Source organism: Zonotrichia albicollis, chromosome 3, assembly GCF_047830755.1.
Source record: "Zonotrichia albicollis isolate bZonAlb1 chromosome 3, bZonAlb1.hap1, whole genome shotgun sequence".
Classification (NCBI taxonomy): Eukaryota; Metazoa; Chordata; class Aves; order Passeriformes; family Passerellidae; genus Zonotrichia; species Zonotrichia albicollis.
The window spans coordinates 1669382-1694258 of NC_133821.1; the positions used below are offsets into that span (position 1 = coordinate 1669382).

The 24877-nt window shown below is 41.0% G+C and overlaps 1 protein-coding gene across 1 annotated transcript in view; it reads right to left on the reverse strand.

Annotated features, from left to right (window-relative positions):
- The window catches only part of DRC1 (dynein regulatory complex subunit 1), a 51091-nt gene that overhangs the window by 22354 nt on the left and 3860 nt on the right, over positions 1-24877 (reverse strand). Inside the window, exons 2-6 of the mRNA XM_074537374.1 lie at positions 23756-23849; positions 20065-20177; positions 15803-15986; positions 11862-11999; positions 4689-4775 (exon numbers count right to left, since the gene is read on the reverse strand). Of these exons, the coding sequence (XP_074393475.1) occupies positions 4689-4775; positions 11862-11999; positions 15803-15986; positions 20065-20177; positions 23756-23849 (616 nt within the window). The remainder of the gene's footprint in view (positions 1-4688; positions 4776-11861; positions 12000-15802; positions 15987-20064; positions 20178-23755; positions 23850-24877) is intronic.

Below are 24877 nucleotides of genomic sequence, written 5' to 3' on the forward strand. Positions count from 1 at the left end.
ATCCCGTCCAATCTCATCCAATCCCATCCAATCCCATCCAACCTCATCCAATTCTATCCAATCCCATCCAATCCCATCCATTCCCATCCAATTCCATCCAATCCCTTCCAATTCCATCCAATCCCATCCAACCCCATCCAATCCCGTCCAATCCCATCCAATCGCATCCAATCCCGTCCAATCCCATCCAATCCCCTCCAATCTCATCCAATCCCGTCCAATCCCGTCCAATCCCATCCAATCCCAATCCATCCTCATCCAATCCCTTCCAATCCCATCCAATCCCATCCAATCCCATCCAATCCCATCCAATCCCATCCAATCCCATCCAATCTCTTCCAATCCCATCCAATCCCATCCAATCACATCCAATCCCATCCAATCCCATCCAATCCCATCCAATCCCATCCAATCCCGTCCAATCCCATCCAATCTCATCCAATCCCATCCAATCCCATCCAATCCCATCCAATCCCATCCATCCCCATCCAATCTCACCCAATCAGCGATCCCACCCTCAGCGATTCCCAAATTTCCCGCAGGATTCACCTCCTGAGGGCTTTTCCCACCCTCAGCAATTCCCAAATTTCCCACCCTCAGAATTCCCAAATTTCCCGCCCTCAGCGATTCCCAAATTTCCCACCCTCAGCGATTCCCAAATTTCCCGCCCTCAGCGATTCCCAAATTTCCCACCCTCAGAATTCCCAAATTTCCCACCCTCAGCGATTCCCAAATTTCCCACCCTCAGTGATTCCCAAATTTCCCACCCTGAGAATTCCCAAGTTTCCCACCCTCAGCGATTCCCAAATTTCCCACCCTCAGAATTCCCAAATTTCCCACCCTCAGCAATTCCCAAATTTCCCTCCCTCAGCGATTCCCAAATTTCCCACCCTCAGCAATTCCCAAATTTCCCACAGGATTCACCTCCTGAGGGCTTTTCCCACCCTCAGCAATTCCCAAATTTCCCACCCTCAGCGATTCCCAAATTTCCCACCCTCAGCAATTCCCAAATTTCCCACCCTCAGCGATTCCCAAATTTCCCACCCTCAGCGATTCCCAAGTTTCCCACCCTCAGCAATTCCCAAATTTCCCACCCTCAACAATTCCCAAATTTCCCACCCTCAGCGATTCCCAGATTTCCCACCCTCAGCGATTCCCAAATTTCCCACCCTCAGCAATTCCCAAATTTCCCACCCTCAACAATTCCCAAATTTCCCACCCTCAACAATTCCCAAATTTCCCGCCCTCAGCGATTCCCAAATTTCCCACCCTCAGAATTCCCAAATTTCCCACCCTCAGCGATTCCCAAATTTCCCACCCTCAGCAATTCCCAAATTTCCCACCGTCAGAATTCCCAAATTTCCCACCCTCAGCGATTCCCAAATTTCCCACCCTCAACAATTCCCAAATTTCCCACCCTCAGCGATTCCCAAATTTCCCACCCTCAGCGATTCCCAAATTTCCCGCCCTCAGAATTCCCAAATTTCCCGCCCTCAGAATTCCCAAATTTCCCACCCTCAGCGATTCCCAAGTTTCCCACCCTCAGCGATTCCCAAATTTCCCACCCTCAAAATTCCCAAATTTCCCACCCTCAGCGATTCCCAAATTTCCCACAGGATTCACCTCCTGAGGGTTTTTCCCACCCTCAGCAATCCCAAATTTCCCACCCTCAGCAATTCCCAAATTTCCCACCCTCAGCGATTCCCAAATTTCCCACCCTCAGCAATTCCCAAATTTCCCACCCTCAGCAATTCCCAAGTTTCCCACCCTCAGCAATTCCCAAATTTCCCACCCTCAGCGATTCCCAAATTTCCCACAGGATTCACCTCCTGAGGGCTTTTCCCACCCTCAGCGATTCCCAAATTTCCCACCCTCAGCGATTCCCAAATTTCCCACCCTCAACAATTCCCAAATTTCCCACAGGATTCACCTCCTGAGGGCTTTTCCCACCCTCAGCGATTCCCAAATATCCCACCCTCAGCGATTCCCAAATTTCCCACCCTCAGAATTCCCAAATTTCCCACCCTCAGCAATTCCCAAATTTCCCACCCTCAGAATTCCCAAGTTTCCCACCCTCAGCGATTCCCAAATTTCCCACAGGATTCACCTCCTGAGGGCTTTTCCCACCCTCAGCGATTCCCAAATTTCCCACCCTCAGCGATTCCCAAATTTCCCACCCTCAGCAATTCCCAAATTTCCCACCCTCAGCAATTCCCAAATTTCCCACCCTCATCGATTCCCAAATTTCCCACCCTCAGCAATTCCCAAATTTCCCACCCTCAGCAATTCCCAAATTTCCCACCCTCAGCAATTCCCAAATTTCCCGCCCTCAACGATTCCCAAATTTCCCACCCTCAACAATTCCCAAATTTCCCACTCTCAGCGATTCCCAAATTTCCCACCCTCAGCAATTCCCAAATTTCCCACCCTCAGCGATTCCCAAATTTCCCACCCTCAACAATTCCCAAATTTCCCGCCCTCAGCAATTCCCAAATTTCCCTCCCTCAGCGATTCCCAAATTTCCCGCCCTCAACAATTCCCAAATTTCCCACCCTCAGCAATTCCCAAATTTCCCTCCCTCAGCGATTCCCAAATTTCCCACCCTCAGAATTCCCAAATTTCCCACCCTCAGTGATTCCCAAATTTCCCACCCTCAACAATTCCCAAATTTCCCACCCTCAGCAATTCCCAAATTTCCCACCCTCAGCGATTCCCACATTTCCCACCCTCAGCGATTCCCAAATTTCCCACCCTCAGCGATTCCCAAATTTCCCACCCTCAGCAATTCCCAAATTTCCCACAGGATTCACCTCCTGAGGGCTTTTCCCACCCTCAGCGATTCCCAAGTTTCCCACCCTCAGCAATTCCCAAATTTCCCACCCTCAGCAATTCCCAAATTTCCCACAGGATTCACCTCCTGAGGGTTTTTCCCACCCTCAGCGATTCCCAAATTTCCCGCAGGATTCACCTCCTGAGGGCTTTTCCCACCCTCAGCAATTCCCAAATTTCCCACCCTCAGCAATTCCCAAATTTCCCACCCTCAGCAATTCCCAAATTTCCCACCCTCAGAATTCCCAAGTTTCCCACCCTCAGCAATTCCCAAATTTCCCACAGGATTCACCTCCTGAGGGCTTTTCCCACCCTCAGCGATTCCCAAATTTCCCACCCTCAGCAATTCCCAAATTTCCCACCCTCATCGATTCCCAAATTTCCCACCCTCAGCAATTCCCAAATTTCCCACCCTCAGCAATTCCCAAATTTCCCACCCTCAGCAATTCCCAAATTTCCCACCCTCAGAATTCCCAAGTTTCCCACCCTCAGCGATTCCCAAATTTCCCACAGGATTCACCTCCTGAGGGCTTTTCCCACCCTCAGCGATTCCCAAATTTCCCACCCTCAGCGATTCCCAAATTTCCCACCCTCAGCGATTCCCAAATTTCCCACCCTCAGAATTCCCAAATTTCCCGCCCTCAGCGATTCCCAAGTTTCCCGCCCTCAGCAATTCCCAAATTTCCCACCCTCAGCAATTCCCAAATTTTCCACCCTCAGCAATTCCCAAATTTCCCACCCTCAACAATTCCCAAATTTCCCACAGGATTCACCTCCTGAGGGCTTTTCCCACCCTCAGCGATTCCCAAATTTCCCACCCTCAGCAATTCCCAAATTTCCCACCCTCAGCGATTCCCAAATTTCCCACCCTCAGCAATTCCCAAATTTCCCACCCTCAGCGATTCCCAAATTTCCCACCCTCAGCGATTCCCAAATTTCCCACCCTCAACAATTCCCAAATTTCCCACAGGATTCACCTCCTGAGGGCTTTTCCCACCCTCAGCGATTCCCAAATATCCCACCCTCAGAATTCCCAAATTTCCCACCCTCAGCAATTCCCAAGTTTCCCACCCTCAGCGATTCCCAAATTTCCCACCCTCAGAATTCCCAAATTTCCCACCCTCAGCAATTCCCAAATTTCCCACCCTCATCAATTCCCAAATTTCCCACCCTCAGAATTCCCAAATTTCCCACCCTCAGAATTCCCAAATTTCCCGCCGGATTCACCTCCTGAGGGCTTTTCCCACCCTCATCAATTCCCAAATTTCCCACCCTCAGCAATTCCCAAATTTCCCACAGGATTCACCTCCTGAGGGCTTTTCCCACCCTCAGTGATTCCCAAATTTCCCACCCTCAGCGATTCCCAAATTTCCCACCCTCAGAATTCCCAAATTTCCCACCCTCAGCGATTCCCAAATTTCCCACCCTCAGTGATTCCCAAATTTCCCACCCTCAGCGATTCCCAAGTTTCCCGCCCTCAGCGATTCCCAAATTTCCCACCCTCAAAATTCCCAAATTTCCCACCCTCAGCGATTCCCAAATTTCCCACAGGATTCACCTCCTGAGGGTTTTTCCCACCCTCAGCAATTCCCAAATTTCCCACCCTCAACAATTCCCAAATTTCCCACCCTCAGCGATTCCCAAATTTCCCACCCTCAGAATTCCCAAATTTCCCACCCTCAACAATTCCCAAATTTCCCGCCCTCAGCGATTCCCAAATTTCCCGCCCTCAGAATTCCCAAATTTCCCGCCCTCAGCGATTCCCAAATTTCCCACTCTCAGCGATTCCCAAATTTCCCGCCCTCAGCAATTCCCAAATTTCCCACCCTCAGCAATTCCCAAATTTCCCAGGGATTCACCTCCTGCTCGTTGTGCAGCCTCATGGCCTCGTTCCACCTGTTCCTGTTGCTCGTCAGCATCTCCCACCGCTCCTCCTCGAACGTTTTCTGCGGAAAAAATTCGGGAATTCTGCGGAAAAATTCGGGAATTCCAGGAATTCCACACCCAGGGAATGGGAGCAACACTCTGGGGTCTCTCCCAAAGTCATTCCCAACCCCTCAAAATTCCAAATTCCAACTTCACCCACCCCAATTTCACCCAAAACTCCAAGGATTTTTGTTTTTCCCCAAAAGATCCTGAAAAGAATTAATTTTTTAATTTTACAAATAAACTTTGGGGTTTGCTGATAAATTAAATTAAACATTGAAAGATGAAAGAAATAATGGGGAAGAAAACCCCTAAATTCAGTAAAAATTAAAAAAATAAAATTTCACCCAAAACTCCAAGGATTTTTTTTTTTTCCCAAAAGATCCTGAAAAGAATAAATTTGTGTTTCCAAACAAACTCTGGGTCTGCTGGGAGATAAAAGAAAAAACAGGAAGGATTCCACTGATTGACGAATGGAAAAAAGATATTTTTTAATTTTACAAATAAACTTTGGGGTTTGCGGATAAATTAAATTAAACATTGAAAGATGAAAGAAATAATGGGGAAGAAAACCCCTAAATTCAGTAAAAATTAAAAATTAAAATTTCACCCAAAACTCCAAGGATTTTTCCCCAAAAGATCCCGAAAAGAATAAATTTGTCTTTCCAAACAAACTCTGGGTCTGCTGGGAGATAAAAGAAAAAATGGGAAGGATTCCATTGATGGACGGAAAAAAGATATTTTTTAATTTTACAAATAAACTTTGGGGTTTGCTGATAAATTAAATTAAACATTGAAAGATGAAAGAAATAATGGGGAAGAAAACCCCTAAATTCAGTAAAAATTAAAAATTAAAAGGGAGAAAGATATTTTTTAATTTTACAAATAAACTTTGGGGTTTGCTGATAAATTAAATTAAACATTGAAAGATGAAAGACACAATGGGGAAGAAAACCCTTAAATTCAGTAAAAATTAAAAAATAAAAGGGAGGGTTATAAATTAAAGGGGAATCTTTGGGATCAGTTGTTTTGGGAAGTCAACCAATGGGGAAAAAAATCCTAAATTCCATAAAAATTGAAAATTAAAATAATTTATATATATATAAAACAAAACAATAAAATATATAAAAGATTTTATATATATATATATAAAAAGCAAATATATAACATATATGAAAGATTTTTTATATATATATAAAGCAAATAGATAAAAGAATTTACATATATATGTAAACTAAATACATAAAATATAGAAAAGAATGTATATATATATAAAAAAAATAAAAGAATATATATATATATAAAAGAAATATAAAAATATATAAAAGAATTTATATATGTATAAAGAAAATATAGAAAATATATTAAAATATATAGGGCAAATCTATAAACTATATAAAAGAATTTTGCAAAACTGTAACACATATAAATTATTTTATATATATATATATAAAGCAAATAGATAAAAGATTTTACATATATATTTAAAGCAAATACATAAAATATAGAAAAGAATGTATATATATAAAATATATAAAAGAATATATATATAAAGGAAATGTAAAAATAAATAAAAGAATTTATATATGTGTAAAGAAAATATAGAAAATATATTAAAATATATAAGGCAAATCTATAAACTATATAAAAGAATTTTGCAAAACTATAACACATATAAATTATTTTATATATATATAAAGCAAATATATAAAAGAATTTACATATATACATAAAGCAAATACACAAAATATAGAAAAGAATGTATATATATATATAAAATATATAAAAGAATATATATATATAAAGGAAATATAAAAAGATATATATTTTTATGTATATTTTTATATATATTATATAATTATAAATATAAATATATTTATATAAATATATATTTATATTTATATATAAATAAATATATATAAAATATATATGTATAAAAATATATACATATTTTATATATATTTTATATATATAAAAGAATTTATATATGTATAAAGAAAATATAGAAAATATATTAAAATATATAAGGCAAATCTATAAACTCTAGAAAAGAATTTTTTAATATATATAAAAATATAAAAAAATATATAAAGGAATTTATATATATATAAATAAATAAAATAATTTTATATATATGAAGCCAATTTATAAAATATACAAAGTAATACATATTTAAAAGAATTTAGATATATAACGCATATATGTCATTATATAAAAGAATTTATATATATAAAGCAAATCTATAAGCTATATAAGAATTTATATATATATAAAGCTAATCTATAAAATATATTAAAAAATTTATATATAAATATAAATAAATAAAAGAATTATATATATACAAAGCCAATTTATAAAATATATAAAGCAATATATATTTATGAAAATCTATATATATAACACATATATGTAATTATAGAAAAGAATTTATATATATAAGGCAAATCTATAAACTATATAAAAGAATTTATATAAATAAATAAATAAATTTTATCTATATATAAAGCCAATTTATAAAATATATAAAGTAATATATATTTATGAAAATCTATATATATGACGCATTTATTTAATTATAGAAAAGAATTTATATATACAAAGCAAATCTATAAACTATATATAAGAATTTTTATATATATATAAAGCAAATCTATACAATACATAAAAGAATTTATATATATAAGTAAATAAATGAATTTTATATCTATAAAGCCAATTTCTAAAATATATAAAGTAATATATATTTAAAAGAATTTATATATATAACGCATATATGTAATTATATAAAAGAATTTATAAATATAAAGCAAATCTATAAACTATGTAAATTATTTTTATATATATGTAAAACAAATCTATAAACTATATAAAAGAATTTATATAAATAAATAAATAAATTTTATCTATATATAAAGCCAAATTATAAAATATATAAAGTAATATATATTTATGAGAATTTATATATATAACATATATATAGAATTATTTAAAAGAATTTATATATGTAAAACAAATCTATAAACTATATAAAAGAATTTATATATAAATAAATAAAAGAATTTTATATCTATAAAGCCAATTTATAAAATATATAAAGTAATATATATTTATGAAAATCTATATATATAACACATATATGTAATTATATAAAATTATATATATAAAGCAAATCTATAAACTATATAAAACATTTTTATATATATAAAGCAAATGTATAAAATATATATAAGAATTTATATATATATAAATGAATAAATAAATTTTATATGTATATAAAGCCAATTTAAAAAATATATAAAGTATTATATATTTAAAAGAATCTATATATATAATGAATGTAAGTAATTATATAAATTTTTATATATATAAAGCAAATCTATAAACTATATAAAAGATTTTTATATATATGTAAAACAAATCTATAAAATATATAAAAGAATTTATATATATATATAAATAAATAAAAGAATTTTATGTATATAAAGCCAATTTCTAAAATATATAAAGTAATATATATTTATGAAAATATATATATAACACATATATGTAATTACAGAAAAGAATTTATATATATAAAGCAAATCTATAAACTATATAAAAGAATTTATATATAAAAATAAAAAAAGAATTTTATCTATATATAAAGCCAATTTATAAAATATATAAAGTAATATATATTTATGAAAATCTATATATATGACGCATTTATTTAATTATAGAAAAGAATTTATATATACAAAGCAAATCTATAAACTATATATAAGAATTTTTTATATATATATAAAGCAAATCTATAAACTATGTAAAATATTTTTATAAATATATGTAAAACAAATCTATAAACTATATAAAAGAATTTATATATAAATAAATAAAAGAGCTTTATATATATGAAGCCAACTTCTAAAATATATAAAGTAATATATATTTAAAAGAATTCATATACATAATGCATATATGTAATTATATAAAAGAATTTATATATATAAAGCAAATCTATAAAATATATTAAAAAATTTATATATATATAAACAAATAAAAGAATTTTATATATATAAAGCCAATTTCTAAAATATATAAAGTAATATATATTTATGAAAATCTATATATATGACACATTTATTTAATTATAGAAAAGAATATATATATACAAAGCAAATCTATAAACTATATATAAGAATTTTTATATATACATAAAGCAAATCTATAAAATATATAAAAAATGTATATATATATAAACAAATAAAAGAATTTTATATATATAAAGCCAATTTATAAAATATATAAAGTAATATATATTTAAAAGAATTTATATATATAACACATATATGTAATTACATAAAAGAATTTATATATACATAAAGCAAATCTATAAACTATGTAAAATATTTTATATATATATAAAGCAAATCTATAAAATATATTAAAAAAATTATATATATAAATAAATAAAAGAATTATATATATACAAAGCCATTTTATAAAATATATAAAGTAATATATATTTATGAAAATCTATATATATAACACATATATGTAATTATATAAAATTATATATATAAAGCAAATCTATAAACTATATAAAACATTTTTATATATATAAAGCAAATGTATAAAATATATAAAAGAATTTATATATAAATAAATAAATAAATTTTATCTATATATAAAGCCAATTTATAAAATATATAAAGTAATATATATTTAAAGGAATTTATATATATAACTCCAATATGTAATTATATAAAAGAATTTTTATATATAACACATATAAATAATTATATAAAAGAATTTATATATACAAAGAAAATCTATAAACTATATATAAGATTTTTTAATATATATGTAAAGCAAATATATAAAAGAATTTATATGTATATAAAACAAATCTATAAACTGTTAAAAAAGGTATATATGTAAAACAAATATATAAAATATAGAAAAGAATATATAAATATTTATCAAGCAAATATATGAAATATTCAAAAGAATAAAGCAAAAATTGCACTCCTGTCTGCTTTTTGAACATAAACCTCTGGTGTTTATGGATTAATTTATGGATAAATTTCCCTAAAAATCTGGAAACCAAAGCAATTTTCCCAGTGTTTATGGATTAATTTATGGATAATCTTTCCTGGATTAATTTATGGATTAATTTCCCAAAAAATCTGGAAACCAAAGCAATTTTCCCGGTGTTTATGGATTAATTTATGGTAAAATTTATGGATTAATTTCCCTGAAAATCCGGAAACCAAAGCAATTTTCCCGCTGTTTATGGATTAATTTATGGATTAATTTCCCTATGGATTAATTTATGGATTAATTTCCCTGAAAACCCGGAAACCAAAGCAATTTTCCCGCTGTTTATGGATTAATTTATGGATTAATTTCCCTATGGATTAATTTATGGATTAATTTCCCTGAAAATCCGGAAACCAAAGCAATTTTCCCGCTGTTTATGGAATAATTTATGGATTAATTTCCCTGGATTAATTTATGGATTAATTTCCCTGAAAATCCAGAAACCAAAGCAATTTTCCCGGTGTTTATGGATTAATTTATGGATTAATTTATGGATAAATTTCCCTGATGGATTAATTTCCCTGAAAATCCGGAAACCAAAGCAATTTTCCCGGATAAATTTATGGATTAATTTATGGATAAATTTCTCTGAAAAATTTCCCAAAAAATCTGGAAACCAAAGCAATTTTCCCGGTGCTTATGGATTAATTTATGGATTAACTTCCCTGAAAATCCGGAAATAAAGCAATTTTCCTGGTGTTTATGGATCAATTTATGAATAAATTTCCCTAAAAATCCAGAAACCAAAGCAATTTTCCCGGTGTTTATCGATTAATTTATGGATTAATTTCCCTAAAAACCCGGAAACCAAAGCAATTTTCCTGGTGTTTATGGATTAATTTATGGATAAATTTATGGATAAATTTCCCTGATGGATTAATTTCCCTGAAAATCCAGAAACCAAAGCAATTTTCCCAGAGTTTATGGATTAATTTATGGATTAATTTATGGATTAATTTATGGATTAATTTCCCTAAAAATCCAGAAACCAAAGCAATTTCCCCGGTATTTATGGATTAATTTATGGATAATCTTCCCTGGATTAATTTATGGATAATCTTCCCTGAAAATCTGGAAACCAAAGCAATTTTCCCAGTGCTTATGGATTAATTTATGGATAAATTTCCCTGAAAAATTTCCCAAAAAATCAGGAAACCAAAGCAATTTTCCCGGTGTTTATGGATTAAATTATGGATTAATTTCCCTGATGGATTAATTTATGGATTAATTTCCCTGAAAATCCGGAAACCAAGACAATTTTCCCGGTGCTTATGGATTAATTTATGGATTAATTTCCCTATGGATTAATTTATGGATTAATTTCCCTGAAAATCCAGAAACCAAAGCAATTTTCCTGGCGTTTATGGATTAATTTATGGATTAATTTCCCTGGATTAATTTATGGATAAATTTCCCTGAAAATCCGGAAACCAAAGCAATTTTCCCGGTGTTTATGGATTAATTTATGGATTAATTTCCCTGAAAATCCAGAAACCAAAGCAATTTTCCCGATGTTTATGGATTAATTTATGGATTAATTTCCCTGAAAAATTTCCCAAAAAATCCGGAAACCAAAGCAATTTCTCCGGTGTTTATGGATTAATTTATGGATAAATTTCCCTGAAAATCCGGAAACCAAAGCAATTTTCCCAGTGCTAATGGATTAATTTATGGATTAATTTATGGATTAATTTCCCTGGATTAATTTATGGATAAATTTCCCTGAAAATCCAGAAACCAAAGCAATTTTCCCGGTGCTTATGGATTAATTTATGGATAAATTTCCCTGAAAATCCGGAAACAAATCAATTTTTCCGTTTTTCCCGGGATTGGTGGAACAATTTATGGATAAATTTCCCTGATGGATTTATGGTTAAATTTCCCTGATGGATTAACTTCCCTGAAAATTCGGAAACCAAAGCAATTTTCCCGATGTTTATGGATTAATTGATGGATTAATTTCCCTGAAAATCCGGAAACCAATCAATTTTCCCGTTTTTCCCGTTTTTCCGGGATTTGGGTACCTCGATGTGCCGCAGGTGGCGCCGGTAGGATTTGAGCATGGTCCTGGTTTGCTCCTCCATCCTCTCCAGCAGCACCCGGGTGGCCTCGTCCTGCTCCCGCAGGGTCTGCTCGTACAGCTCATCCCTGGCCTTCAACTCCTGGGAAAAACACGGAAAAGGAGCCCGGAATTCTTGGGAATTTTTGGGAATTTTTGGGAATCCTCAGGGAATCCTCAGGGAAAAGGCAGGACACGGAATTGTCATGGATTGGGTGGGAAAGGAGCTCAAGGATCGTCCAATTCCAACCCCGCCATCACAGGGTGAACCAAACCCTTCAGCTCCTGGGAAAAACACGGAAAAGGAGCCCGGAATTATTGGGAATTTTTAGGAATTTTTGGGAATTTTTGGGAATTTTTGGGAATCCTCAGGGAAAAGGCAGGACATGGAATTGTCGTGGATTGGGAGGGAAAGGGAGCTCAAGGATCGTCCAATTCCAACCCCGCCATCACAGGGTGAACCAAACCCTTCAGCTCCTGGGAAAAACACGGAAAAGGAGCCCGGAATTATTGGGAATTTTTGGGAATTTTTGGGAATATTTGGGAATGCTCAGGGAATCCTCAGGGAAAGGGCAGGACACGGAATTGTCATGGATTGGGTGGGGAAGGAGCTCAAGGATCGTCCAATTCCAACCCCGCCATCACAGGGTGAACCAAACCCTTCAGCTCCTGGGAAAAACACGGAAAAGGAGCCCGGAATTCTTGGGAATTATTGGGAATGCTCAGGGAATCCTCAGGGAAAAGGCAGGACACGGAATTGTCATGGATTGGGTGGGAAGGGAGCTCAAGGATCGTCCAATTCCAACCCCGCCATCACAGGGTGAACCAAACCCTTCAGCTCCTGGGAAAAACATGGAAAAGGAGCCGGGAATTATTGGGAATTTTTGGGAATTTTTGGGAATTTTTGGGAATCCTCAGGGAAAGGGCAGGACACGGAATTGTCATGGATTGGGTGGGAAGGGAGCTCAAGGATCGTCCAATTCCAACCCCGTGATCACGGGGTGAACCAAACCCTTCAGCTCCTGGGAAAAACACGGAAAAGGAGCCCGGAATTATTGGGAATTTTTGGGAATTTTTGGGAATGATCGGGGAAAAGGCAGGACACGGAATTGTCATGGATTGGGTGGGAAGGGAGCTCAAGGATCGTCCAATTCCAACCCCGCCATCACAGGGTGAACCAAACCCTTCAGCTCCTGGGAAAAACACGGAAAAGGAGCCCGGAATTATTGGGAATTTTTGGGAATTTTTGGGAATTTTTGGGAATTTTTGGGAATTTTTGGGAATTTTTGGGAATTTTTGGGAATTTTTGGGAATCCTCAGGGAAAAGGCAGGACACGGAATTGTCATGGATTGGGTGGGAAGGGAGCTCAAGGATCGTCCAATTCCAACCCCGGGATCACAGGGTGAACCAAACCCTTCAGCTCCTGGGAAAAACACGGAAAAGGAGCCCGGAATTATTGGGAATTTTTGGGAATTTTTGGGAATTTTTGGGAATCCTCAGGGAAAAGGCAGGACACGGAATTGTCATGGATTGGGTGGGAAGGGAGCTCAAGGATCGTCCAATTCCAACCCCACCATCACAGGGTGAACCAAACCCTTCAGCTCCTGGGAAAAACATGGAAAAGGAGCCCGGAATTATTGGGAATTATTGGGAATTTTTGGGAATTCTCACGGAAAAGGCAGGACACGGAATTGTCATGGATTGGGTGGGAAGGGAGCTCAAGGATCGTCCAATTCCAACCCCGCCATCACAGGGTGAACCAAACGTTCCTGGGATGCTCCCAAAGATTTTCTGGGAATTCCTTCCCAAGATCCCACCATCCCAAGATCCCAAAATTCCCACTGGAAGCCATTCCCTGCCTCCTGCCCCTCCCATCCTTCATCCCAAATCCTAAATTTCAGCTTTGGAATCCCAAATTTCCCTCTGGAAAAGGCTCCAAGGATTCCCTGGATCCTTCCCTGATCCAGCTGCACATTCCCAGCTCTCCCAGCCTGCCATTGGATCCAGCCCCATCCCGACTCCTCCTTGAGAAGGAATTTCAGGATCCAGGGATTTCACTGGGAATTCAGGACTCCAGGAAGGGTCTCCCTTTCCTTTTCCATCCCTGAATTCCATAAAAATCTCTCAGGTTGGATCCTGAGTGTCCTTGATCCCAGAGTCCCAGAATGGTTTGGGATGGGATCCATGGACCTTCAATCCCATCCCAGGGACACTTCCCACCATCCCAGGGTGATCCAAACCCACCCTTGGACACTGCCAGGGATTCTCTGGGAATTCCAGCCCAGCCAGGAATCCCTTCCCAAGATCCCACCATCCCAAGCTCCCCTTTCCCACTGGAAGCCATTCCCTGCCTCCTGCCCCTCCATCCTTCATCCCAAATTCCAGCTCTCCTGGAGCCCCTTTGGGATGGGGAAGCGGCTCCAAAGATTCCCTGGATCCTTCCCTGATCCAGCCGCACATTCCCAGCTCTCCCAGGCCGGATCCACAGATCCACCCGGCTCCCCGAATTCCCAAGGCACCTCCTGGAGCTCCTGGATGAGCAGGTTCTTCCTGGCCAGGAGCTGCTCCTGCCCCTCCATCCCATTCCCAAATCCCAGCTCTCCTGGAGCCCCTCTGGGATGGGGAAGCGGCTCCAAGGATTCCCTGGATCCATCCCCCGATCATTCCCAGCTCTCCCATCCCGGCCCCCGGAATTCCCGAGGCACCTCCTGGAGCTCCTGGATGAGCAGGTTCTTCCTGGCCAGGAGCTGCTCCTGCTCCTCCATCCTTCATCCCAAATCCCAGCCCTTTGGGATGGGGAAGCGGCTCCAAGGATTCCCCGGATCCCTTCCCTGATCCCATTGCACATTCCCAGCTCTCCCAGCCCGGATCCACACCCGGCTCCCGGAATTCCCGAGGCACCTCCTGGAGCTCCTGCAGGTTCTTCCTGGCCAGGAGCTGCTCCTGCCCCTCCATCCTTCATCCCAAATCCCAGCTCTCCTGGAGCCCCTTTGGGATGGGGAAGCGGCTCCAAGGATTCCCCGGATCCCTCCCCCGATCCCATTGCACATTCCCAGCTCTGCCATCCCAGCTCCCAGAATTCCTGAGGCACCTCCTGGAGCTCGCGGATGAGCAGGTTCTTCCTGGCCATTCCCTGCCTCCTGCCCCTCCAGCCCTTGCCCAAATCCCAGCCCTTTGGGATGGGGAAGCGGCTCCAAGGATTCCCTGGATCCTTCCCTGATCCAGCTGCACATTCCCAGCTCTCCCAGCCCGGCTCCACACCCGGCTCCCGGCATTCCCGAGGCACCTCCTGGAGCTCCTGGATGAGCGGGTTCTTCCTGGCCAGGAGCTGCTCCTGCCCCTCCATCCTTCATCCCAAATCCCAGCTCTCCTGGAGCCCCTTTGGGATGGGGAAGCGGCTCCAAGGATTCCCCGGATCCCTCCCCCGATCATTCCCAGCTCTCCCATCCCGGCTCCCGGAATTCCTGAGGCACCTCCTGGAGCTCCTGGATGAGCAGGTTCTTCCTGGCCATTCCCTGCCTCCTGCCCCTCCATCCTTCATCCCAAATTCCAGTCCTTGCCCAAATCCCAGCTCTCCTGGAGCCCCTTTGGGATGGGGAAGCGGCTCCAAGGATTCCCTGGATCCTTCCCTTATCCAGCCGCACATTCCCAGCTCTCCCATCCCGGCTCCACACCCGGCTCCCGGAATTCCCGAGGCACCTCCTGGAGCTCCTGGATGAGCAGGTTCTTCCTGGCCAGGAGCTACTCCTGCACCTCCAGCCCTTGCCCAAATCCCAGCTCTCCTGGAGCCCCTTTGGGATGGGGAAGCGGCTCCAAGGATTCCCTGGATCCTTCCCTTATCCAGCCGCACATTCCCAGCTCTCCCATCCTGGCTCCACACCCGGCTCCCGGCATTCCCGAGGCACCTCCTGGAGCTCCTGGATGAGCAGGTTCTTCCTGGCCAGGAGCTGCTGGCACTCGCGGCGCTGCAGCTCCAGCAGCTCCCACAGCTCCTGCGGCGCCCGCAGCTCCCCGGCCAGCCCCCAGCGGGAGCCGATCTCCTCCAGCCGCTGCGTGCCCAGCCGGGCGTCCGCCTCCAGCTGCTCCAGCCTGCGGGAACGCCGGGAATCACCGAGATGGGACAGGGCTGGAAGTGCTCCGGACCCGGGAGATGGGACAGGGCTGGAAGTGCTCCGGATCCGGGAGATGGGACAGGGCTGGAAGTGCTCCAGACCCAGGAGATGGGACAGGGCTGGAAGTGTTCCAGACCCGGGAGATGGGACAGGGCTGGAAGTGCTCCAGACCCAGGAGATGGGACAGGGCTGGAAGTGCTCCAGACCCAGGAGATGGGACAGGGCTGGAAGTGTTCCAGACCCGGGAGATGGGACAGGGCTGGAAGTGCTCCAGACCCGGGAGATGGGACAGGGCTGGAAGTGTTCCAGACCCGGGAGATGGGACAGGGCTGGAAGTGTTCCAGACCCGGGAGATGGGACAGGGCTGGAAGTGCTCCGGGCGTGGGGGTCTTCCCTTCCCGGAATGCCTTCCCTAAATCTCTTCCCTGAATCCCTTCCCTAAATTCCCTCCCTTCCCTAAAAGTCCCTTTCCTTCCCTAAATCCCTTCCCTAAATACCCTTCCCTAAATCCCCTCCCTAAATCCCTTCCCAAAATCCCTTCTCTAAATTCCTTTCCTTCCCTAAATACCTCCCTGAATCCCTTTCCTAAATCTCTTCCCTAAATCCCTTCCCTAAATCTCTTTCCTAAATTTCTTCTCTGAATCCCTTCCATCAATCCCTTCCTGTCCCTGAATCCCTTTCCTTCTCTGAATCCCTTCCATGAATCTCTTGCCTGAATCCCTTCCCTAAATCTCTTCCCTAAATCCCTCCCCAAAATCCCTTCCCGAAATCCCGTCCCTAAATCTCCTTCCTAAATTTCTTCTCTGAATCTCTTCCACAAATCCCTTCCCCAAATTCCTTCCCTAAATCCATTCCCTAAATCCCTTTCACGAATCTCTTCCCTAAATCCCTTTCCATCAATCCCTTCCCGTCTCTGAATCCCTTTCCTTCCCTAAATCCCTTCCATGAATGCCTTGTCTGAATCCCTTCCCTAAATTCCCTCCCTTCCCTAAAATCCCTTTCCTTCCCCAAATCCCTTCCCTAAATCCCTTCCCAAATCCCTTCCCAAAATCCCTTTCCTAAATTTCTTTCCTTCCCTAAATCCCTCCCTGAATCCCTTTCCTAAATCTCTTCCCTAAATCCCTTCCCTAAATCTCTTCCCAAAATCCCTTCCCTAAATTCCTTCCCTAAATCTCCTTCCTAAATTTCTTCTCTGAATCCCTTCCACGAATCTCTTCCCTGCATCCCTTCCCTAATTCCCTCCCTTCCCTGAAGTCCCTTTCCTTCCCTAAATCCGTCCCCTAAATCCCTTCCCTAAATCTCTTCCCAAAATCCCTTCCCTACATCCCTTCCCTAAATCTCTTTCCTAAATTTCTTCTCTGAATCCCTTCCATGAATCCCTTTCCTTCTCTGAATCCCTTTCCTTCCCTAAATCCCTTCCATGAATCTCTTCCCTGAATCCCTTCCCTAAATTCCCTCCCTTCCCTAAAAGTCCCTTTCCTTCCCTAAATTCCTTCCCTAAATCTCTTTCCTAAATTTCTTCTCTGAATCCCTTCCATCAATCCCTTCCTGTCTCTGAATCCCTTTCCTTCTCTGAACCCCTTCCATGAATCTCTTCCCTAAATCCATTCCCTAAATCCCCTCCCTAAATCCCTTCCCAAAATCCCTTCCCTAAATCTCTTTCCTAAATCTCTTCTCCGAATCTCTTCCCTGAATCCCTTCCCTAAATTCCCTCCCTTCCCTAAAGTCCATTTCCTTCCCTAAATCCCTTCCCTAAATCCCTGCCCTAAATCTCTTTCCTAAATTTCTTCTCTGAATCCCTTCCACGAATCCCTTCCCTGAATCCCTTCCCTAATTCCCTCCCTTCCCTAAAGTCCCTTTCCTTCCCTAAATCCCCTCCCTAAATCCCTTCCCAAACTCCCTTTCCTAAATTCCTTTCCTTCCCTAAATCCCTCCCTGAATACCTTTCCTAAATCTCTTCCCTAAATCCCTTTCCATCAATCCCTTCCCGTCCCTAAATCCCTTCCATGAATCTCTTCCCTAAATCCCTTCCCTGAACTCCCTCCCTTCCCTAAAGTCCCTTTCCTTCCCTAAATCCCTTCCCTAAATCTCTTCCCTGAATCCCTTCCCTAAATTCCCTCCCTTCCCTAAAAGTCCCTTTCCTTCCCTAAATCCCTTCCCTAAATCCCTTCCCTAAATCTCTTTCCTTAATTTCTTCTCTGAATCTCTTCCACGAATCCCTTCCCTAAATTCCTTCCCTAAATCCATTCCCTAAATCCCTTCCACGAATCTCTTCCCTAAATCCCTTCCATGAATCTCTTCCCTGAATCCCTTCCCTAATTCCCTCCCTTCCCTGAAGTCCCTTTCCTTCCCTAAATCCGTCCCCTAAATCCCTTCCCTAAATCTCTTCCCAAAATCCCTTCCCCAAATTCCTTCCCTAAATCTCTTTCCTAAATCTCTTCTCTGAATCTCTTCCCTAAATTCCCTCCCTTCCCTAAAATCTCTTTAGTTCCCTAAATCCTTTTCCTTCATCCTTTTCCTGAATCCCTTTCCTTCCCTAAATCTCTTCCATGAATCTCTTGCCTGAATCCCTTCCCTAAATCCCGTCCCTAAATCTCCTTCCTAAATTTCTTCTCTGAATCTCTTCCACAAATCCCTTCCCCAAATTCCTTCCCTAAATCCATTCCCTAAATCCCTTTCACGAATCTCTTCCCTAAATCCCTTCCATGAATCTCTTCCCTGCATCCCTTCCCTAATTCCCTCCCTTCCCTAAAGTCCCTTTCCCTTCCCTAAATCCGTCCCCTAAATCCCTTCCCTAAATCTCTTCCCTAAATCCCTTTCCTAAATCTCTTCCCTAAATCCCTTTCCATCAATCCCTTCCCGTGCCTGAATCCCTTTCCTTCCCTAAATCCCTTCCATGAATCTCTTCCCTGAATCCCTTCCCTAAATTCCCTCCCTTCCCTAAAAGTCCCTTTCCTTCCCTAAATCCCTTCCCTAAATCCCTTCCCTAAATCCCTTCCCTAAATCCCTTCCCTAAATCCCCTCCCTAAATCCCTTCCCTAAATCTCTTTCCTTCCCTAAATCCTTTTCCTTCATCCCTTTCCTGAATCCCTTTCCTTCCCTGAATCCCTTCCCTAAATCCCTTCCCTAAATCTCTTCCCTAAATCCCTCCCCAAAATCCCTTCCCGAAATCCCGTCCCTAAATCTCCTTCCTAAATTTCTTCTCTGAATCTCTTCCACAAATCCCTTCCCCAAATTCCTTCCCTAAATCCATTCCCTAAATCGCTTCCATAAATCTCTTCTCGAAATCCCTTCCATGAATCTCTTCCCTGAATCCCTTCCCTGAATTCCCTCCCTTCCCTAAAAGTCCCTTTCCCTTCCCTAAATCTCTTTCCTAAATCCCTTCCCTAAATCTCTTCCCTAAATCCCTTTCCATCAATCCCTTCCCGTGCCTGAATCCCTTTCCTTCCCTAAATCCCTTCCATGAATCTCTTGCCTGAATCCCTTCCATAAATCCCTTCCATGAATCCCTTCCATGAATCCCTTCCCTAAATCCCTTTCCTAAATCCATTCCCTGAATCCCCTCACTATTATCCTTTCCTAAATCCATTCCCTAAATCCCTTCCATGAATCCCATTCCTTCCCTAAATCCCTTCCCTAAATCCCTTCCATGAATCCCTTCCCTAAATCCCTTTCCTAAATCCATTCCCTGAATCCCCTCACTATTATCCTTTCCTAAATTCATTCCCTAAATCCCTTCCATGAATCCCTTTCCTTCCCTGAATCCCCTCCCTAAATCCCCTCCCGGAATCCCTTTCCTAAATCCATTCCCTAAATCCCTTCCATTAATTCCTTCCCTAAATCCCTTCCCAAGATCCCACCATCCCAAGCTCCCCTTTTCCCACTGGAAGCCATTCCCTGTTTCCCACCCCTCCACCCCATTCCCAAATCCACCTCTCCAAGAAACCTCCGGCAAACTCCCCCAAACCACCTGGGCCAGGTGGGATTTTGGGATCTCGTTCACGGGCCGGAATTTTCCGTGGGAATCCGGCAGAATTCCCAAATCCCGAGCTCACCTGGCGCGCTTGTCCTGCCTGTCCTTTTCCCGCCGCTGCGATTCCCGCAGGTCGGATTCCACCTGGACGTTGGTCAGCAGCTGCGTCCCGTGGAAAAGGAGCTTGGCCAGGGCCTGCCGGGCAAGGGAAATCCCGGGAATTCGGGCTTGGAATGCACCGATCCCGGATCCTTCCCGTCCCTGGGATGGGTGGGGATCCAAGCCTGAGGATCCCGGTGAAATCCCAATCCCTAAGGGATCCCGAAATCCATTTATTTCCCTAAATCCCTCCACTGAATCTCTTCCCTGAATCCCATTCCATCCCATATTCCCATCCCATATTCCCATCCCATAATCTCATCCTGGAATCCCATCCTGGAATCCCATCCTGGAATTCCATCCCATAATCCAGTAATGCCATGCTGGAATCCTATCCCATAATCCCATCCCATAATCCCATGCCATAATCCCACCACATAATCCCATGCTGGAATCCCATCCCATAATCCCATCCCATAATCCCATGCCATAATCCCACCACATAATCCCATTCCAGAATCCCATCCTGGAATCCCATTCCATTTCATAATTTCATAATCCAATCCCATAATCCCTTCCTGGAATCAATTCTTGGAATCCCATCCCAGAATCCCATCCTGGAATCCCATCCCACCCCTTAATCCCATAATTTTATCCCAGAATCCCATCCCATAATCCCACCCCAGAATCCCATCCCATAATCCCATCACAAAATTCCATCCCATCCCATAAACCCATCCTGGAATCTTTTCCTTTTATTTCATCCCATAATTGCCTCCCGGAATCCCATCCCAGTATTCCATCCCATAATCCCACCTCAGAATCCCATCCTGGAATCCCATCCCAGAATCCCATCCCATAATCCCATCCCATAATCCCATCCTGGAATCCCTTCCTGTAATTCCATCCCATAATCGCTTCCTAGAATCCTATCCCATAATCCCATATTCCCATCCCAGAATCCCATCTTGGAATCCCATCCCATAATCCCAGAATCCCTTCCCATAATCCCATCATGGATTCCCATTCCATAGTCCCATAATCCCATCCCAGAATCCCAGAATGCCATCCCATAATCTCATCCTGGAATCCCATCCCATAATCCCATCCCAGAATCCCATCCCATAATCTCATCCCAGAATCCCATCCCGTAATCCCATCACAAAATTCCATCCCATCCCATAAACCCATCTCGGAATCCTTTCCTTTTATTTCATCCCATAATTGCCTCCCGGAATCCCATCCCGGAATCCCATCCCAGAATCCCATCCCATAATCTCATAATCCCATCCCATAATCCCATTCTGGAATCCCATTCCATAATCCCATTCTGGAATCCCTTCCTGTAATCCCATCCCATAATCCCCTCCCATAATCGCTTCCTAGAATCCTATCCCATAATCCCATATTCCCATCCCAGAATTCCATCCTGGAATCCCATCCCATCCCATAATCCCAGAATCCCTTCCCATAATCCCATCATGGATTCCCATTCCATAGTCCCCTAAGACCATCCCAGAATCCCATCATCCCATCCCATAATCTCATCCTGGAATCCCTTCCTGGAATCCCATCCCATAATCCCATCGCAGAATCCCTTCCTGGAATCCCATCCCATAATCCTATCCCAAAATCCCATCCTGAAATCCCACCCCAAAATCCCATCCTGGAATCCTATCCCATCCCATAATCCCATCCCAGAATCCCATCTCAGAATCCCATCCTGGAATCTCATCCCATAATCCCATAATCCCATAATCCCATAATCCCATAATCCCATAATCCCATCCTGAAATCCCATCCCAAAATCCCACCCCATAATCCCATCCCATATCCCCATCCCATAATCCCATCCTGTAATCCCATAATTCCATCCCATAATCCCATCCAATCCCATAATCCCATCCCAGAATCTCATCCTGGAATCCTATCCTGGAATCCCATCCTGGAATCCCATCCCATCCCAAAATCCCATAATCCCAAAATCCCAAAATCCCATAATCCCAAAATCCCAAAATTCCATAATCCCATAATCCCATCCCACAATCTCATCCTGGAATCCCATCCCATCCATAATCCCATTCCATAAACCCATCCTGGAATCTCATCCCAGAATCCCACTTCATAATCCCATAATCCCATCCTGGAATCCCATAATCCCATCCCAGAATCCCCATTTGAGGTTGGAAAATCCCACGGAATCCAACCCTTCCCAGCACCAAGGACCCAGCCCCAATCCCAGACCAGGAATTCCTCCTGGATTTTTTGTTCCCACCAAGGGGACACCAAGGAGGAAAACAGGGAACAAGGAGGGATCCAAGAGGAAATTCCCATTGGATCCCAAATTCTACTCCTGGGGAGTTTCTCTCCCGGTTTTTGTCCCAAAAAGGAGGAAATCCAGGGATAAGAAAGGATCCAAGAGGAGATTCCCATTGGATCTCAAGGATCTGGCCCAAATTCCCACTCTGGAGTTTCTCTCCCAGTTTTTGGCCCAAAAAGGAGGAAATCCAGGGATAAGGAAGGATCCAAGAGAAATTCCCATTGGATCCCAAATCCTCGTCCTGTTGAATTTCTCTCCCAAGTTTTTGTCCCATCAAGGGGACACCAAGGAGGAAAACAGGAAACAAGAGGAAATTCCCATTGGATCCCAAATTCTACTCCTGGGGAGTTTCTGTCCCGGTTTTTGGCCCAAAAAGGAGGAAAATCAGGGATAAGGAAGGATCCTAGGGGAGATTCCCATTGGATTTCAGGGATCTGGCCCAAATTCCCACTGTGGAATTTCTCTCCTGGTTTTTGGTCCAAAAACGAGGAAAGCCAGGGATAAAAAAGGATCCAAGAAAAAATTCCCATTGGATCTCAAATCCTGGTGCTGGAGAATTTCTCTCCCAAGTTTTTGTCCCATCAAGGGGACACCAAGGAGGAAAACAGGGAACAAGAGGAAATTCCCATTGGATCCCAAATCCTCGTCCTGTTGAATTTCTCTCCCAAGTTTTTGTCCCATCAAGGGGACACCAAGGAGGAAAACAGGAAACAAGAGGAAATTCCCATTGGATCCCAAATTCCCACTGTGGAGTTTCTCTCCCGGTTTTTGGCCCAAAAAGGAGGAAAATAAGGGATAAGGAAGGATCCAAGAGGAGATTCCCATTGGATCTCAAGGATCTGGCCCAAATTCCCACTCTGGAGTTTCTTTCCTGGATTTTGATCCATAAAGGAGGAAATCCAGGGATAAGGAAGGATCCAAGAGGAAATTCCCATTGGATCCCAAATCCTCATCCTGTTGAATTTCTCTCCCAAGTTTTTGTCCCATCAAGGGGACCCCAAGGAGGAAAACAGGAAACAAGAAAAAATTCCCATTGGATCCCAAATCCCAGACCTGGGGAGTTTCTCTCCCGGTTTTTGGCCCAAAAAGGAGGAAATCCAGGGATAAGAAAGGATCCAAGAGGGAATTCCCACTGGATCTCAAGGATCTGGCCCAAATTCCCACTCTGGAGTTTCTCTCCTGGTTTTTGGCCCAAAAAGGAGGAAAATAAGGGATAAAAAAGGATCCAAGAGGAAATTCCCATTGGATCCCAAATCCCACTCCTGTGGAGTTTCTCTCCCGGTTTTTGGCCCAAAAAAGGAGGAAATCCATGGATGGAGAAGGATCCAGGAGGAAATTCCCAATCCCTCCTCACCCTCTCGGTCTCCTCCACCAGCTTCAGGCTCTTCCCCTTCTGCTCCTCCTCCGCCTGCTCCTCGTCCTGCTCCACCTTCTCCCCAAGCGCTTCCCTGGCAGGGAAACGGGGAAAAGTTGGGAATATTTTAATAATATTTAATAATATTTAATAATATTTAATAATATTTAATAATATTTAATAATAATAATAATAATAATAATAATAATAATAATAATAATAATAATAATAATAATAATAATAATAATAATGGTATAATAATAGTAATAGTAATAGTAATAGTAATAGTATAATAATTGTATAATAATAATAATAATAGTAATAGTAATAATAATTATTTTAATAGTAATAGTAATAATAATTGTATAATAATAATAATAGTAATAGTAATAATAATTATTGTATAGTAATATACAAGAGTTATATATAGTAATATATAGTAATATACTATACAATAGTAATATATATAGTAATATAATATAGTATAATAATTGTATAATAATAATAATAATAATAATAATAATAATTGTATATATCAATATAAATTTAATTCACATAGATATATAAAATATAAATATTAATATAAATATATCTATAATAAATATCATATCATATCATATCATTCATATTGATTTAATTATTATAAACTTTTATATGAATGGATTTGGGATGGTTCCGAGCCCTGGTTTAGGATCCTGAACCTGGGATTTGATTTAAGATGGATCCTGAGCCCTGGGAATGGTTCCGAGCACTGGGGATGGGTTTGGGATGGATCCTGAAACTTTGGGATTGGGTTTGAGATGGATCCTGAGCCTGGAATTGGGTCTAGGATGGATCTTGAGCCTTTGGAATTTGGTTTTGGGATCGATCCTGAGCCTGGGGTTGGATTTGAGATAGATCCTAAACCTGGGATTGGGTCTAGGATGGATCTTGAGCCTGAGACTGGGTCTGGGATGGATCCTGAGCCTTTGGGATTGATCCTGAGCCTGGGATTAGGTTTGGGATGAAGTCTGTGCCTTTGGAGTGGATCTTGAGCCAGGGAATGGATTTGGGATGGATCCTGAGCCTGGGATTGGGTCTGGGATGGATCCTGAGCCTGGGATTTGGTTTGGGATGGATCCT